Source organism: Vipera ursinii, assembly GCF_947247035.1.
Source record: "Vipera ursinii genome assembly, contig: scaffold_418, whole genome shotgun sequence".
Classification (NCBI taxonomy): Eukaryota; Metazoa; Chordata; class Lepidosauria; order Squamata; family Viperidae; genus Vipera; species Vipera ursinii.
Genome location: NW_028148196.1, coordinates 169 through 19,427, shown reverse-complemented (window position 1 = coordinate 19,427; position 19,259 = coordinate 169). Strand labels below are relative to the sequence as shown.

The 19,259-nt window shown below is 47.2% G+C and overlaps 1 protein-coding gene across 1 annotated transcript; it reads right to left on the bottom strand.

Annotated features, from left to right (window-relative positions):
- Window positions 1–4,834: 4,834 nt before the first annotated feature.
- On the bottom strand, window positions 4,835–19,053 carry LOC310650685 (uncharacterized protein C20orf96; the record flags this gene model as incomplete). Its single annotated transcript, XM_083380270.1, has 7 exons — window positions 4,835–5,037; window positions 6,655–6,773; window positions 11,172–11,258; window positions 13,215–13,316; window positions 13,453–13,610; window positions 15,947–16,046; window positions 18,895–19,053. Coding segments are annotated over 7 exons (786 nt in total), but the record flags the coding sequence as incomplete, so codon positions are not given.
- Between the last annotated feature and the right edge of the window lie 206 nt (window positions 19,054–19,259).

Here is a 19,259-nt window from a genome sequence, read left to right as displayed (position 1 = left end):
CGCTCTCCAAGTTTCGGGTTTGGGGGTGGGGTGGGTGGGAAATCTGGCCGCCAGTCGGCCGGGCTTACCAGCTCGACGGCTCGCTCCCGGGGGTCCTCCGGGGTCCCCAACCTGGCGCCCCCCGTCCAGCCTGGCCGGCTTCAGGGCGCAGCGGCGGGGCAAGGCGGGGATTTTGGAAGCCCGAGCGAAGGGGGAGGGACACACCCCCGGCGGCCCGGATAGACCCCCCCACTTCCCTCCCTCCCTCCCCGCCGCCGCCCTTCCCAAGCAGGATGAGAAGAAGGGGGGGTCCAGAAGGATGGAGGGGGGGCTGCACGGCCGGCGGGCACGTCTGGGTCCCAGCCCCGTCTGCCTTGGGGAAGAGCCAGGCTGGCACCCGTCTCAGCCGCCTCCGCTTGGCGCTGCCAGCCCCGGTTTTCCTTGGAAGCCCGCCTTCCCTTAGGAAGGGGAAGTAACCGAAGAACGGAGTTGGAAGTGGGAGGGGGTGTCTTGGAGGTCCTCTAGTCCAGGGGTCGGCAACCTCGGCTCTTTTATGACTCGTGGACTTCAACTCCCAGAATTCCTGAGCCAGCTATGCTGGCTCAGGAATTCTGGGAGTTGAAGTCCACGAGTCATAAAAGAGCCGAGGTTGCCTACCCCTGCTCTAGTCCAACCTGCTGCTGGAGCGGAAGACCCTAGCTAGGCTAGGGGGTCTTCCAACTTTGGCCCTTTTTATGACTGGTGGACTTCAACGGGCGCCTGGCTGAGGAATTTTGGGAGTTGGAAGTCCACCAGTCATAAGAAGGGCCAAAGTTGAAGACCCCCCTGCCCCAGGGGTAGGCAGTCTCGGCTCTTTTGTCACTCGTGGACTTCAACTCCCAGAATTCCAGACTCAGGAATTCTGGGAGTTGAAGTCCACGAGTCATAAAAGAGCCGAGGTTGCCTACCCATGGACTAGACCATTTCAGACAAATGGCCCTCCGGTCTCTTCTTAAAAACTTCCAGTGTTGGAGCATTCACCGCTTCTGGAGGCAGGTAGTTCCACTGGTTAATTGTCCTCACTGTCAGGAAGTTTCTCCTTAGTTCCAGGTTGCTTCTCTCCTTGATGAGTTTCCATCCGTTGCTTCTTCTCCTGCCTTCAGGGGCTGTGGAGAAGAGCTTGACTCCCTCTTCTTTGGGGCAGCCCCTGAGATATTCGAAGACGGCTATCATGTCTCCCCTCGTCCTTCTCTTCGTTAAACTAGACAGACCCAATTCCTGCAATCATTCAACATATGCTTTAGCCTTCTGTTCCCCAAATCATCTTGTCTCCAGAAGAGGTGAAGCTGATCAAAGAGAGAAGCAACCTGGAATTAAGGAGAAACTTCCTGACAGTGAGGACAATCAACCAGTGGAACAGCTTTGCCTCCAGAAATCATGGGTGTTCTATTCTATTCTATTCTATTCTATTCTATTCTATTCTATTCTATTCTATTCTATTCTATTCTATTCTATTCTATTCTATTCTATTCTATTCTATTCTATAATGGAATGGAAGGAATAGAATAGAATATAATTAAAATAGAATAAATAGAATGGAATGGAAGAGTAGAGTAGAGTATAGAGTAGAGTAGAGTAGAAGAACAGAGTTGGAAGGGACCTTGGAGGTCATCTAGTCCAACCCCTGCTCAGGCAGGTAACCCTATACCGGGGATAGGCAACCTTGGCTCTTTTATGACTCGTGGACTTCAACTCCCAGAATTCCTGAGCCAGCATGGGGGAACTATGGCCCCCTCATGACTTGGTGGACTTCAACTCCCAGAATTCCTGAGCCAGCAAGGCTCAGCTTGGAAACCTCTCCCTTTCCCCTCAGTGTGGCTGGCTCAGGAATTCTGAGAATTGAAGTCCACGAGTCATAAAAAGGGCCAAGGTTGAAGACCCCTTGCCCCAGGGTTAGGCAATCTCAGCTCTTTTGTCACTTGTGGACTTCAACTCCCAGAATTCCAGACTCAGGAATTCTGGGAGTTGAAGTCCACGGGTCATAAAAGAGCCAAGGTTGCCTACCCCTGCCCTAGACCATTGCAGACAAATGGTTGAAGAACAGGACTGCTCGGAAAAAATGGACTCAAGGCCGGAGTGAAGGCTAAGGGGACCTCCTCCTTATCTCCAACCTGAGGAGCAGCAGCCGGTTGGGAAGGAGCAGCCCACGGTCCTTTCCCACTTTGTCATTCCGTATTTGGGATCCAGATAACTCCCTGGGGCCGTTCGGAGGACCACGATTCCAAGGTGGGGCTGTGAGGAAAGATTTAATGAGAGCAGCAGATGCTCAGCAAGGCACAAGCCCAGCCCTCCACTTACCAGGACTTTCCATCCCAATCCCTATCTGGAATTTCTCAGAAAATGTGGATTTTTTTTAAAAAAAAAAAGGTGAGGGGAGGATCCTCTCCATCTGTTTTTATTCCAAGTTCACACAGAATAAGGTGGCTCTTGAATTAAGCCCTCTCCTGGGTGCAAGTGCGCTAGGCCCATGAAGAGAGGGACTAGGGGTGACATGATAGCAGTTCTTCCAATATTTGAGGGGTTGCCACAAAGAAGTGAGGGTGGGGTCAACCTGTTCCCCAAAGCACCAGAAGGCAAGACAAAAAACAATGGAGGGAAACTAATCAAGGAGAGAAGCAGCAACCTGGAACTAAGGAGAAACTTCCTGACAGTGAGGAACAATTAACCAGTGGAACAATCTGCCTCCAGAAGCTGTGAATGCTCCAACACTGGAGGTTTTTAAAAAGAGACTGGAGGGCCATCTGTTTGGAATGATATAAGGACTTTGCTTTGAGCAGAGGGTTGGACTAGAAGACCTCCAAGGTCCCTTTCCAAGTCTGAAATTCTCTGCTGTTAGTTTAATGAAGTGAAGGATGAGGGGGGACATGATAGCATCTTCCAATATTTGAGGGGCTGCCCCAAAGAAGAGGGAGTCAAGCTATTTTCCAAAGCGCCTGAAGGCCAGACAAGGAATAATGGATGGAAACTACGCAAAGAGAGAAGCAACCTGGAGCTAAGGAGAAACTTCCTGACAGTTGAGAACAATTAACCAGTGGAACTACTTGCCTCCAGAAGCTGTGGTTGCTCCAACACTGGATGTTTTCAAGAAGAGACTGGACAGCCTTTTGTTTGAAATGGTGTATAGGCTTTCCTGCCTGAGCAGGGGGTTGGACTAGATGACCTCCAAGGTCCCTTCCAACTATATTATTCTGTTAAAACTGCAAGTAAACCTCAACTTATTACAAAGGACTAACTCTATTCATAGCCTGCCTTTATTATTCTTATTTTACAAACAACTCACACAGTGGATGTGGTCCTCAACGTACGACCACAATTGAGCCCCCCCAATTTTCCGTTGCTAAGCAAGACAAGTTGCTCAGTGCGTTTTGCTTCATTTTATGACCTTTTGCCACGGTTCTTAGCTGAATCACTGCAGCTGTTCAATTAGTGACATGGTTGTTAAGCTTCACGTCTCCCATCTTCGAGGGGACTTGTGTATGTCATGATTTGAACCGCAGTCCTCGGTAAATGAGTTGTTTTGGTGTGAATGGATTTTTAAATGTAAGGTCAGACCTGTGTTAGCAAGGGAAAAAGTCAGCTTAAATGCCGTCTGTCTCCACCTAGTGGTGGATTCGGAGGCTGCAATGGAAAAAACCTGGATCCATTCTTTCTTTGTGCCTTTCTCTTTCTTTCTCTCTGTGCCTCTTTCTCTCTCTTTCTGTTTCTCTTTGTGCCTTTGTGACCTTCTGTCTTTCTCTGTGTGTGCCTTACTTTCTCTCCCTCTTTCCATCTTTCCTTGTCTCTTTCTGTCGTTCTTTCTTTTTCCCTTTCTTTCTCTCTCTCTCTCTCTCTCTCTCTCACACACACACACACACACACACACACACAAATGTGTTATGAACTTAACAACAGCAGTGATTCACTTAAAAGCTCTGCTGAGAGACGTTGTAAAATGCGGCAAAACTCCTTTAACTGTCTTGCTTAGCAATGGAAATAACAGAGTAAGAGTTGGAAGGGACTTTGGGGGTCATCTAGTCCAACCCCCTGCTCAGGCAGGAAACCCTGTAACATTCCAGACAAATGGCTGGCCAGTCTCTTCTTAAAAACTTCCAGTGTTGGACCATTCACAGCTTCTGGAAGCAAAGTTGTTCCACTGGTTAATTGTTCTCACTGTCAGGAAGTTTCTCCTTAGTTCTAGGTTGCTTCTCTCCTTGACTAGTTTCCATCTGTTGCTTCTTGTCCTGGTTTCAGGTGCTTTGGAGAATAGCTTGACTCCCTCTTCTTTGGGGCAGCCCCTGAGATATTGGAACACTGCTATCCTATCCCCCCTGGTCCTTCTCTTCATTAAACTAGACCTGCCCAATTCCTGCAACCGTTCTTTGTGTGCTCTAGCCTCCGATCCCCTAATCATTTTGGTTGTTCTTCTCCATCCTCTTTGTTGGGCCAAACTGTCCTCATAACCTGAGGACTAGCTGCACGCCCTTCCCTGCAGGGCAGAATTTAGCAGGATCCTGGTGTTGTAAGAAAGCAGGGATCCTGGACACTGGATCCTACCACTGCAGCCTTGGCTGCACTCCGCATTGGGGTACAGTGGGGAGAACGGGGCCTTGACCTTTGGGGTGTCCCGGTGACAAACCCAGCACCATTCAGTCAGACAAGGGCTACCTTTAATAGAGAAAAGAGGAAAAAGCCGACATAGCTGGAGGAGGAAATTTAAAAACAGTGGGCCTAGGCCAGGGGTAGGCAACCTCGGCTCTTTTATGACTCATGGACTTCAACTCCCAGAATTCCTGAGTCAGAATTCTGGGAGTTGAAGTCCATGAGTCACAAAAGAGCCAAGGTTTCCTACCCCTGGCCTAGCCTTTGCCCAGGATGCGGCACCCAATGTGGGCCAAACACTGCCAAACCAAACCAGCAACGGAGCTCAAAGCGGGTTTTTTTGCAATCCAGGCATCTCCTTCCCGCTTCGTTCCCGGCGGCTACAAGGGGAAATCGTCGTCCGTCGGGATGTTGAGAACCACCTCCATATCCGGGGTGCACCTGGGGGCGGGTGTGGGGTGTGTGTGTGAAAGAGAGAAGCAGACAACATGAAATCCACACTAGGAAAGAAGGTGAGGCGTAAAAAGTAAGCCCCCACCCCACCCCAAAATGGCATCACAAGGCCATGCGGGGGCTGGGGTGGGGCAGCCATCGGAACTACGAATCCGGGTCGTAAATACAGGTCGTCCTCAACGTACGGCCACAGCTGAGCCCAAAGCTTCTGTGGCGGGGTGAGACCGTGGGTAAATGAATTTTGACCCGTTTTACGACGTTTCTTGCCACCGTTAAGTTAGTCCCAGGGTCATTAAGCGAATCAGGCTTTTCCCCCATTGACTTTGCTTGTCAGAAGGTCGCCAAAGGGGGGGGGGGTGTCACGTGAACACGGGACACTGCAAACCTTCATAAATGTGAGTCAGTCGCCAAGCATCTGAGTTTTGATCACATATTCGTGGGGATGCTGCAACGGTCGTAAGTGTAAAAAACGATCGTAAACTCCCTTTTTTCAGTGCCGTCGTGACTTCGAACAGTCACTAAATGGACTCAGGCGCTTGGCAACTGAGTCATACTTATGGGGTTGCAGCATCCCTGTTTCACATGATCCCCTTTTGCGACTCTTCCGACAAGCAAAGTCAACTGAGAGGCCAAATTCCCTTAACAGCCAGGTTACTAACTCGTCAACTGCAGTGATTCCCTTAACAACTCTGGCAAGGACAGTCGTAAAACGGGTCAAAATTCACTTAACAACTGTCTCACCAAGCAACAGACATCTTGGACTCAATTGTGGTCGTAAGCCGAGGACCACCTGTACACATTAGGGGCCTCTAGCATGCATTGTGGGCTGCTTATGCATCATATTGTTGCCTTTTAAACCCCAGGTTGCAATTGTACCCTTTCCATCTGTCGTAACTTCGAAGCGTCGCTAAGCGACCGGTCGTAAGTCCTGTATACACTTCTTGGTGGTTGTTTCTTACCTGTGTTTCTCCAAAAATAAGACTGGGTCTTTTTTTTTTATTTTGCACCAGGTCTTATTTTCGGGGTAGGCCTCACCTCACCTCCGGCACCAAGCGGCCAACGCAGCCGGTCCACTTCTTCTGGAGCCGAATTTCTGCAGCTGCATTTGGGCCTGCATTCTGCAGTCAGGCCTTTCCAGAAGGCCTAAACAGCCGAGTACTGAGCTATGGATTCAATCCATCGCTTGGTGCTCAGCTGCAGAGATCTTGCAGAACCGAGCTACAGACTGAACCCACAGCTCAGGTCTCGGCTGCACAGGCCTTCCGGAAAGCCCCGTGACTGAGAAAGGCAGGCCTGGCTGCAGAAGAGGCCTCAGGAGAAGAAGCAGGCTGGGCGGGGGAGAGGCCTGGCTGCAAGGAAAGTGGGTACGAGGCGGGTGGGGCAGCTCCACACACCCCCATCCCTGCCCCAGCTTGATTTTTAGGTGTGTGCCTGGCCCCAAAACTAGGGCTTATTTTCGGGGTAGGGCTTATATTAGGCCCACCCCCAAAAATCAAGCTAAGGCATATTGTGGGTGTAGGCCTTACTTTCGGGGAAACACGGTAGCTGTATGCAAGCCGTGCGGCTGCCCGACAAGGGACGAGAAGGTGAAAAGGGAGGCCGTACTTGGGCCGGCGCAGAAGGACGTCGGGAAAAATGGTGTTGTAGGGGTCCCCAGCCGAGTGATGCAGGACAATGATGCTCTTGTGCAGTTTCTTCACTTCCTTCACCAGGTCGTCGATCACCTGAAATAATAATAATAATAATAATAATAATAATAATAATAATAATAATAATAATAATAATAATAATAATAGAAAATGAAGTTGGAAGGGACCTTGGAGATCATCTAGTCCAACCCCCTGCTCAGGCAGGAAACCCTGTAGCTTTTCAGACAAGTGGCTGTCCAGTCTCATAATACTAATACTAATAGGTAAAGGTAAAGGTTCCCCCGCACATGCGTGCTAGTCGTTTCCGACTCTAGGGGGCGGTACTCATCTCCGTTTCAAAGCCGAAGAGCCAGCGCTTGTCCAAGGACATCTCCGTGGTCATGTGGCCGGCATGACTAGATGCCAAAGGCGCACGGAACGCTGTTACCTTCCCACCGCAGTGGTCCCTATTTTTCTTCTTGCATTTTTACGTGCTTCCGAACTGCTAGGTTGGCAGAAGCTGGGACGAGTAACAGGCGCTCACTCTGCTACGCGGCACTCGGGATTCGACCTGCCAAACTGCCGACCTTCTGATCGACAAGCTCAGCGTCCTAACCCACTGAGCCACCGTGTCCCTAATACTAATACAAAGAAGGAGAAGGAGAAGGAGAAGGAGAAGGAGAAGGAGAAGGAGAGGAAGAAGAAGAAGAAGAAGAAGAAGAAGAAGAAGAAGAAGAAGAAGAAGAAGAAGAAGAAGAAGAAGAAGAAGAAGAAGAAGAAGAAGTTGGAAGGGACCTTGGAGGTCATCTAGTCCAACCCCATGCTCAGGCAGGAAACCCTGTACCATTACAGACAAATGGGTGTCCAGTCTAATAATAATAATAATAATGATGATGATGATGATGATGATGTCCAGTCTCTTCTTAAAAACAAAAAAAAGGAGATCAAGGCCGGCTGTTCCCAGCTCCGAACATCTCCTGTGCCCCACTGCTTCCAGTTCGACTTCCCGGCCCCCCCAGTGAGTTTTCAACATGGTTGGCATCCAGGTCTCCTGTTACAGATAGTCCTCGCCTTACAAAAGTTTGTTTATCGACAGTCAGAAGTTACAGCGGCACGGAAAAAACCGGGTTGCTAACTTAACAACTGCAAGTGCTTCACTTCACATCTGTGGCAAGGAAGGTCCTAAAATGGGGCACAACTCAATAAATGTCTCGGTTAGCGACATAAATTTTGGGCTGAATTGTGGTCGTAAGTCGAGGGTGACCTGTACAGTGTTTCTCAATCTTGGCGGCTTTTAGACTCCCAGAATTCAACTCCCAGAATTCCCCAGCCGGCTAAACCTGCATCCGCTTCCCATTTGCGGCCAAACTGGCCCAAAACGAACCCACTGATTCGCTTAAGGACAGTGGCGTTCGGCTAATGACCTCTGCTAAAAAAATCCATCAAATCGATTTGGTCACTAAGTGAACGGATGGCTCGCTATGGCCAGTTTGGCCGCCCATTCTTTTAGCTTTTGCCATTTTACAACCATCGTGACTTCTGGCTGAAGGGCAGGCTCCATTAGAGTTGAAGTCAACGATTAGCTGTAGAGTGACTTAAATAGCTTTTCTGTTTAATTCTTCTCATTTAATTGCCTGAATGGAGCACTTTTTTTTTCTTTTTACTTTTTAATTACATGGTAAGCCGCCCAGATTTCCTATATCAGGGCGATATAGTAATTTAATAGACAGACGGACAGACAAACAGAGAAATATTAGATAGACAGATGGACAGACAGACAGGCAGACATATAAGACACAGATAGTAGACACATAGACGGAAGGAAGGAAGGAAGGAAGGAAGGAAGGGAAAGAAAGAAAGAAAGAAAGAAAGAAAGAAAGAAAGAAAGAAAGAAAGAAAGAAAGAAAGAAAGAAAGAAAGAAAGAAAGAAAGAAAGAAAGAAAGACCAATATTAGAGACACATAGATATTAGATATAGACAGATTATCTATATGGGGCACAGGATAGATAGATAGATAGATAAATAGATAGATAGATCATAGATAGATAATTGCAAGGATAGAAAGATATAGATAGATATTAGATAGACATACAGAGATAGATATTAGAGACACATATAAATAGATAGATAGTATAGATAATAAATATAGATGATAAATAGATAGATACAGATAGATGATAGATAGATGATAGATAATAGATAGATAATTGATAATAAATAATAATAAGAATAATAAGAAGAAGAAGGCTTCAGCTGGTGCAGAATGCAGCCGCGTGAGTTGTGATGGGGGTCTCCCGATACTCCCGTGTAACGCCTCTTCTCCACGAGCTGCATTGGCTCCCAGTTGCCCTCCGGGTGAGATTCAAGGTGCTGGTGATGACCTATAAAGCCCTACATGGCTTGGGTCCGGACTAAGGGAACACCTGCTGCCAGCATCAACTTCCCATCGTCCTATGCGCTCCCATAGAGAGGCCCTCCTTAGGGTGCCAGCGGTTAGGGAGTGCCGGTGGGTGATCCCCAGGGGGAGGGCGTTCTCTGTGGGCGCGCCTGCCCTTTGGAATGATTTACCAGTGGAACTCCGGACCGCCCCCGATCTGCATTCATTTCGCCGGGACCTGAAAACCTGGCTTTTCGATTTATCAGGCCTGGACTGAAGGGGTTTTAGCTTTTTAAATATTGTTTTAATTGTTAGGCTTAATTAATTTAATTTATTTTAATTTTATATTATCTTTTATATTGTATTTTATGCTGCCCTGTAAACCGCCCTGAGTCCTGCGGGAATAGGGCGGTATAGACATCTAAATAAATAAATAAATAAATAAATAAATAAATAAATAAATAAATAAATAAAAAGAAGGAAGAAGAAGAAGAAGAAGAAGAAGAAGAAGAAGAAGAAGAAGAAGAAGAAGAAGAAGAAGAAGAAGAAGAAGAAGAAGAAGAAGAAGAAGAAGAAGAAGAAGTTGGAAGGGACCTTGGAGGTCATCTAGTCCAACCCCCTGCTCAGGCAGGAAACTCTATACCACTTCAGGCAAATGGCTGTCCGGTCTCCTCTTAAAAACTTCCAGTGTCGGAGCATTCACCACTTCTGGAGGCAGGTTGTTCCACTGGTTAATTGTTCTGTCAGGAAGTTTCTCCTTAGTTCTAGGTTGCTTCTCTCCTTGGTGAGTTTCCATCCGTTGCTTCTTGTCCTGCTTTCAGGTCCTTTGGAGAATAGCTTGACTCCCTCTTCTTTGGGGCAGCCCCTGAGATACTGGAAGGCTGCTATCATGTCACCCCTCGCCCTTCTCTTCATTAAACTACACATACCCAATTCCAGCAACCGTTCCTTGTATGTTTTAGCCTCCAGTCCCCCAATCATCTTGGTTGCTCTTCTCTGTACCCTTTCTAGAGTCTCGACATCTTTTTTACATCATGGTGACCAAAACTGGACGCAGTATTCCAGGTGTGGCCTTACCAAAGCATTGTAAAGTGGTATTAGTACTTCACGTGATCTTGATTCTATCCCTCTGTTAATGTAGCCTAGCACTGTGTTGGCTTTTTTGGCAGCTGCAGAACACGGCTTGCTCATAGATAGATAGATAATAGACAGAGATAGACAGATATAGGTAGATAATAGATAGATAGATAGATAATAGATAATAGATAGATACAGATGATAGATAATAGATAGATAGATAATAGATATAGATATTGGATAGATTGACAGACGGATATTACAGACCAGACATGTCAAACACAAGGCCCGAGGGCCAGATCCAGCCCGCAAAGTGATTTCATGCGGCCCGCGAAGCCATCCTGGAAACAGTGAGGGAACGGCCCCCACTGCCTTGGCCCTGGCCCAGAGACCCTCCTCCTGCCAGAGACCCCCAGATCTGTCCCACTCCTGCCCAGGCCCCCATAGGCACCCTTGATGCCAACGATGTAGAGCTGGCCACGCCCACCCAGGAGGCCATATGCCAGAGGTGTCAAACTCAATTTCATTGAGGGCCGCACCAGCATTGCGGTTGCCCTCAGGGGGCCGGGTGGGTATGGCCAGGGTGGGCGTGGCCTACTGGGTGGGCATGGCTAGAGTGCGTACAGCCTACTGGGTGGGCGTGGCCAGCTCTACATCGTTCGCATCAAGGGTGCCTATGGGGGCCCGGGCAGGAGTGGGACAGATCTGGGGGTCTCTTGCAGGAGGAGGGTCTCGGGGCCAGGGCCAAGGCAGTGGGAGCCGTTCCCTCACTGTTTCCAGGATGGCTTCGCGGGCCGCATGAAACCACTTCATGGGCCGGATCTGGCCCCCGGGCCTTGTGTTTGACATGTCTGCCATATGCACTCTAGCCACGCCCACCCAGTAGGCCACGCCCACCCTGGCCATACCCACCCGGCCCCCTGAGGGCAACCGCAATGCTGATGCGGCCCTCAATGAAATTGAGTTTGACACCCCTGTTATAGACACACAGAAATTAGATAGAGATAGATAACTGACTGCGATTCCCAGATTTCCTGACCTCCTTTTGTACTTTTATTTGCCTTCTCAGTTCCGTGTTGTTCCGGTGCATCTGCTTCAGGCCGTCCTGATACTTCAGCAGCGTCTTCTAGAATGACAAAAAAAAGGACGACAAAATTTAAGACGGGAACAGCGGTTGACGATCTCTGGGTGGCCACGTGAGGTGGCAAGATCCCTTAAAGACAGACTTGTCCTCGACTTTTAACCCTTCATTTAACCAGCGTTCGGTTACAGCAGCACTGGGGGGAAAAAAAAAGAGATTTAGGACCGGTCCTCCCACTTACGACCGTCGCAGCGTACCCCAGGGTCACATGATCAAAATCCAGATGCTTGGCAACTGGCATGAACGAATGACGGTTGCACAGTGACCAGGTTTTGTGGGGGTTTTTTCGGCCCGTGTGGGACAAGCCCAAGTCAATGGGGAAAGCCCAATTTCCTTAATGGAGGTACATGATTCACTTAGCAGCTGCAGTGATTCGCTTAAGGGTGGTGGCCAGAAAGTTCGAAAAATGGGGCAGAGCTCGCTTAACAGGTGTCTTGGTTAGAAATTCTGGGCTCAGTTGGGGTCCTTAAGTAGAGGTAGCCCCAAACATGGGCTTGTGATGGCGTTGCCCAGTCCACCCAAAACAAAACGAAAAGTGCTGTGGGCACTCCATCATTAGAACTTTTTAAGAAGAGACTGGACAGTCACCCGTCTGAGATGGTCTAGGACATTCTCCTGCTTGAGCAGGGGGCTGGACTAGAAGACCTCCAAGGTCCCTTCCACATTCTATTCTATTCTATTCTATTCTATTCTATTCTATTCTATTCTATTCTATTCTATTCTATTCTATTCTATTCTATTCTATTCTATTCTTTTATTTAAATTCTGTTCTATTCTATTCTATTCTATTCCATTCCATTCCATTCCATTCCATTCCATTCCATTCCATTCCATTCCATTCCATTCTTATCTACTCTACCCTACCCTACTCTACTTAAATTCTATTCTGTTCTTATTCTATTCTATTTTATTTTATTTTATTTTATTTTATTTACGTAAATTCTATTCTATTCTATTCTACAGTATTCTATTCTATTCTATTCTATTCTATTCTATTCTATTCTATTCTATTCTATTCTATTCTATTCTATTCTATTCTATTCTATTCTATTCTATTCTATTCTATTCCATTCCATTCCGTTCCATTCTTATCTACTCTACTCTACCCTACCCTACTCTACTTAAATTCAATTCTATTCTTATTCTATTCTATTCTATTTTATTTTATTTTATTTAAATTCTATTCTATTCTATTCTATTCTATTCTATTCTATTCTATTCTATTCTATTCTATTCTATTCTATTCCATTCCATTCCATTCCATTCCATTCCATTCCATTCTTATCTACTCTACTCTACTCTACTCTACTCTACCCTACCCTACTCTACTCTACTCCACTCCACTCCACTCCACTCCATCCTATTTTAAATTCTATTCTATTCTATTTAATGAAGAGGAGGGGTAGGTGACATGATAACAGGATTCCAGTATTTGAGGGGCTGCCACAAAGAAAAGGGGGGGGGTGTCAACCTGAACGCAGGACAAGAAGCAACGGATGGAAACCAATCAAGGAGAGAAGCGACCTGGAACTAAGGAGAAATTTTCTGACAGGACAATTAACCAGCGGAACAACCTGCCTCCAGAAGCTGTGAATGCTACAACACTGGAAGTTTTTAAGAAGAGACTGGACAGCCATTTGTCCGAAATGGTATAGGGTCTCCTGCCTGAGCAGGGGGTTGGGCTAGATGACCTCCAAGGTCCCTTCCAGCTCTATTCTGTCTCCATTGGGAGACATCCCAACAAGCCATGCAGAAGAGCGATCCTCTAGAGCCCACACAGGCTCTCCTGCTTGAGCAGGGGGTTGGACTAGATGACCTCCAAGCTCCCTTCCAGCTGTATTCTGATTGATTGGGGGGAAAAAACCCCTCAGGAAACTCCAGTTCCTCTTTCGGGGGGTGGAGGGAAGGCACTTTTGGGCCAGGCGGAGGGATTCCACTCACATCGGCCACGGACTGCAGAATGCGCTCCTGCTCGTCCCGGGCCTTTCCCGCTAAGGAGTCCAGGAACCGCTTGGCCAGATCTTCGGTGTCTTCCAATTCGTACTGCAGGGGGCAGAAGAGCAGAAAGAGGGAGGGGGGTGGTGTCTTTAAAGAAGGGTCCGGGGACTGCACGTTCCCCCCCCACCTCAGCCCAGCCTTGAGATGGAGCCCCCCCCCACCCACCCCCCACCCCGTCCACCTGTTGCTCCTCGTTCAGGTTCCAGATGCTGCGCAGAAGGGAGGAGATCTGGACGGCCTTCAGCGGATACTCCTTGTCCATGTACGTCCGCAGGAGGTTGACCTCCTCTTGCAAGGTGTGGACTTTGGTGCCGACCCGTTTCAGCTCCAGGTCCATCTCTGGAGGGGAGAGAAAGAGAAGCCGTGGGCCGCTTTGCTCTCTGCAAACAGCCTGGCAGCCCCTGAGGGCGGAAGGAAGTTCTGAGGCCCGCTCTCAGATGGAGATGTGTGCGTGTGTGTGTGTGTGTGTGTGTGCGCGCGTGTGTATAAATATATAACCATACGCATACATGTAAGCACATACATATATGTACAGTATATATAAATATATTATAGACACACACACACACATATATATACACACACCCATACATATACAAATATGCATATAAAACCTCCAATCCTTTCGCCGCGGCCTCAAAACACTCCTGTTCCACCAGGCTGACCTGGACTGACAGGCATTTTAATTAATTTATATTTAGAATTTTTAATTCATTTTTTAATTCTTTAATTTTAATTTATTGCACAGATGATTTCAATTTTATTTTTATCTTGATTTCTGTACTTATTATATGTTTTGTTGTTAGCCGCCCTGAGTCCTTCGGGAGATAGGGCGGGATATAAATCCCATAAATAAATAAATAAATAAATATATGCATATGTGTGTGTGTGTATGTATATATATACACACACACATACACACACACACACACACACACACACATATATATATATATATATATGCATACGCATACATATACCTATACTCACATATCTATATACACACATACATATATATATACATATCTGTATATACACACATATACATACATACTTATCTATACACACATACACACGTGTGTGTATATATATATACATATATATACATACTGTATGTGTGTGTGTGTGTGTGTGTGTAAAAAAATTTTTTGGATTGCTAACAAAGAATTAAAGGGAGACTGATATGCATTTCAAACTTATTTGTTCTCATCAGTCAGCCACACCCTTCTGAGATTCGAACCTGGACCAATTGCATATTAGGCAATTGTTCTAACCTCTAGGCCACTGGCTCTTTCTCGCTTTGTTAGCTGAGAGGCAAGGGAGATATGTGTTAAGTGTTTGTTAAGTATTTTAGAATACCTTGCTAGGCCCCAAACACAGGACAAATCTTATTGCCTGTTTCAGCCTAACCCAAGGGCAGGCCATCCACAGGTTGTAGTCACAACAGTGCCAGCTCATATTTGTGTAAATTTTAAATTTACTTTTGGGGCGAGGCACACACCTAAAAATCAAGCTGGGGAGGGGGTGGGGGGGTGGAGTTGCCCCACCTGCCTGGCACCCACTTATTTTGCAGCCAGGCCTCCAGGCCTCGCCGGCCCACTTCTTCTCCTGAGGCTTCTTCGGCTGCCAGGCCTGCATTTCTTTCCAAAAGGCCTCTGCAGCTGAGAACCGAGCTATGGATTGAATCCGTAGCTCAGTACTTGGCTGCAGAGGTCTTCCGGAAAGGCAGCACGTCGGCCCCAGAAGAAGTGGACCAGCTGAGCAGGGCTGTCGTTCTCGGAGGTGAGTATGAAAGACACCCCCCAAAAGTAAGACCTGTTGCCTCTTTTGGAGGCAAAAACAAAAAACCCGGTCTTACTTTCGTGGAAACATGGTAGATAGATAGATAGATAGATAGATAGATAGATAGATAGATAGATAGATAGATAGATAGATAGATAGATAGAGATAGATAGATAGATAGATAGTTAGATAGATAGATAGATAGATAGATAGATAGATAGATAGATAGATAGATAGATAGATATTAGATGGATGGATGGATATGTAGATGATAGGTAGATGATAGATGACAAGATAGACAGATAGATAGATAGATAGATAGATAGATAGATAGATAGATAGATAGATAGATAGATAGATATTAGTTGGATGGATGGATGGATATGTAGATGATAGGTAGATGATAGATGACAAGATAGACAGATAGATAGATAGATAGATAATAGATGATAGATAGATATTAGATGGATGGATGGGTAGATAGATAAGATAGATAGATGATATAGATGATGGATAATTAGATAGATAGATAGATAGATAGATAGATAGATAGATAGATAGATAGATAGATAGATAGACAGACAGACAGACAGACAGACAGACAGACAGACAGACAGACAGACAGATAGATAATTACAAGGACCAGTCATAATTCTGTTTTTTTAATGCGACTGTGACTTCGAACAGTCACTAAACGAGGACAGTTTTAAGTCAAGGACTACCTGTACATCTTGGCTCCCTTTTTAACATGCTTGATAAGCAACATCACCATGATGCACTAATCTTTCCTTGGGGACCTGGAAACGTGGACCTCTCCTCTGCCCACCCCCTCCCCACCCCCGCACTCCCCCCTCCCCCCCTCCCAGTGAGGAGGGCAGGTGGGCACTGCTTACTCGCCATGTTCTTCTCCACGTTCTTCTCCACGACTTTGAGCTCGGCTTTGGCGACCCCAACTTGGTTCTGATTGGAGTCCTGGAGAGTGGCGATGATCCGCTGTGGGATGGAAGCGATGGGGCACAATTAACCAGGGGAACGGAAGTTGCCTCTGGACGCTGTGGGCACTGCATCGCTGGAGGTTTTCAAGAAGGGAATGGACAGCTACCTGTCTGGAAGGGTGTAGGCCAGGGGTAGGCAACCTGAGCTCTTTTGTGACTCATGGACTTCAACTCCCAGAATTCCTGAGCCAGCGTGGGGGAACTGTGGCCCCTTCGTGACTCGCAGACTTCAACTCCCAGAATTCCTGAGCCAGCATGGGGGAACTCTGGCCCCTTCGTGACTCGCGGACTTCAACTCCCAGAATTCCTGAGCCAGCAGGGGGGAACTGTGGCCCCTTCATGACTCATGGACTTCAACTCCCAGAATTCCTGAGTCAGAATGGGGGAACTTTGGCCCCTTCGTGACTCGTGGACTTCAACTCCCAGAATTCCTGAGCCAGCATGGGGGAACTGTGTCCCCTTCGTGACTCGTGGACTTCAACTCCCAGAATTCCTGAGCCAGCATGGGGGAACCACAGCCACCTCATGGCTTGTGGACTTCAACTCCCAGAATTCCTGAGCCAGCATGGGGAACTATGGCCCCTTCATGACTCATGGACTTCAACTCCCAGAATTCCTGAAACAGCATGGGGGAACTATGGCCCCTTCATGACTCGTGGACTTCAACTCCCAGAATTCCTGAGCCAGCATGGCTCAGCTTGGAAACCTCTCTTTCCCCTCAGCATGGCTGGCTCAGGAATTCTGGGAGTTGAAGTCCATGAGTCACAAAAGAGCCAAGGTTGCCTACCCCTTGTATAGGCCGTATTTCAGACCAGTAACTGTCCAGCCTCTTCTTAAACCCCTCCAGTAATGGGAGCACCCAGGAGGCAGGTAATTCCACTGATTAGTGAATACAGTAGAGCTGGAAGGGACCTTGGAGGTCTTCTAGTCCAGCCCCCTGCTCAAGCAGCAGAACCTAGACCATCTCAGACAAGTGACTGTCCAGTCTCTTCTTAAAAGTCTCCAGGGATGGAGCACCCACAATTTCTGGAGGCAACTTCTGTTCCACTGGTTAATTGTCCTCCCTGTCAGGAAGTTTCTCCTTAATTCCAGGTTGCTTCTCTCTTTGGTCAGTTTCCAACCGTTGTTTCTCGTCCTTCCCTCTGGAGCTTTGGAGAATAACGTGACACCCCTCTTCCTCGTGGCAGCCCCTCAGAGACTGGAATCCTGCTATCATGTCTCCCCCATTTCTTCTTTTCTTTTCTTTTTAGCCAAACCCAAGTCCTACAGCCGTGCTTCATATGGTCTCCAGTCCTTGGATCATCCTAGTTGCTTAGGACTGGGGTCCCCAATCCCCGGTCCGTGGACTGGTACCAGGCCACGGCATGCCAGCAACCCTTCCGCACAAACAAGCAAAGCCCCATCCGCAGGATGCAGGCAGCACACAAAACCACACACCCTCCGGTGCGCAGAAAAACATCTCTCCAGGTCACCGGTCCCTGGGGGCCAAAAGGTTTTGGGACCTCTGACTTAGGAGACCCTATACCCTTTGATGACACGTGCCTGGCTGAGGAATTCTGGGAGTTGAAGTCCACAAGTCCTAAAAAGGGCCAAGTTTTGAAGAGCCCTGGTTTAGCCATATGCAGTGTTTCTCAGCCTTGTCCACTTTAAGAACTGGAACTAAGGAGAAACTTCCTGACAGTCGGAACAATTAACCAGTGGAACAACCTGCCTCCAGAAGCTGTGAATGCTCCAACACTGGAAGTTTTCAAGAAGAGATTGGACAGCCATTTGCCTGAAGTGGTAGAGGGTTTCCTGCCTGAGCAGGGGGTTGGACTAGATGACCTCCAAAGTACCTTCCAAGTACTTATTATTATTATTTATTTATTTATTTATTTTAATTCCATTTATATCCCGCCCTTCTCCGAAGACTCAGGGCGGCTTACAAGCTTAGCAGTAGCCTTCATTCTATGTATATGCCTGCTTATTATTATTATTATTATTATTATTATTATTATTATTATTATTGTTGTTGTTGTTGTTGTTGTTGTTGTTGTTGTGTAGTGGGTTCTGGAGCGCAGGAAGGACGCCGAGACGATGAGTACAGCATGGCAGATCTTTATTAGGAGGAAGTGACTGTACTGGGGAATAGGGGTTACCTGCCCTCCTTTGATACCTGGCCAGGTGAGCAGCCGGCCAATGGGTTTGAACCTCTGTTTCCCGCCGAAACTGGGTTCCCGCCAAAACAGTTACAGTTCAACACCTCCTGGTGGTGACTGCTATGTAAGTGTGTATGTGTTCTCTTCACCAGGATACATAACAATTGTTGTTGTTGTTGTTATTATTATTATAATTATTATTATTTTTATTATTATTATTATTATTATTATTATTATTATTATTATTATTATTGGTGGACTTCAACTCTATTATTATTATTATTATTATTATTATTATTATTATTATTGGTGGACTTCAACTTTATTATTATTATTATTATTATTATTATTATTATTATTATTATTATTATTATTATTATTATTATTATTAATTAGGGGTGGAGTTCAAGTCCCAGAATTCCCCAGCCAGCAAAGCAAAACTGGCTGGGGGATGCTGGGAGTTGAAGTCCACAAGTCCTAAAAGGGCCAAGCGTGAAGACCCCCTGCTATACCTTTTCAGACAAATGGCTGCCTTTGGTTAACCAACCGACCCTTCCGGTGGGTGCCGAGCCCACCTGCTATGGGGCAGCCTGCCGTCTGTCTCCCTTGCTCTCTGCGGTGAAGGGCCCGGCTGCAGTTGGACTCTCCGTGCCCCAAAGCCCGGCTCTGCTGCTGGCCCCCCTGCCCTCCCCCTGCGGCCTCGCCTACCCCAAACATGTCGTACTGCTGCAGGAGGGAGCGTGCTTGGCTGGCCGAATCGGCTTCCGTCTCCTGGATCTTCTCCATCAGCTCCTTATTCTTCTCCAGCAGCACGGAGGAATGGTGCCTCAGCTCCTCCAGGCTGCTCATCTTGCTCTTAGAAAGCCGCTGAGGTGGGGTTTGGGTGGGGAGGGGTTTGTTTTTGTTTTGTGGGGGGGGGGAGAGAAAAAGAAGGTTGCAACAGGGGTTCTCAGTCTCCCCCACTTTAAAAAAAAAAGGTATGGCTTTCAACTGCCAGAATTCCGGGAATGGAAATCCAGCCACCTTAAAGTTGTCCAGATTAAGGAAGGCTGGATTCCCAAAGGGCTCCACTC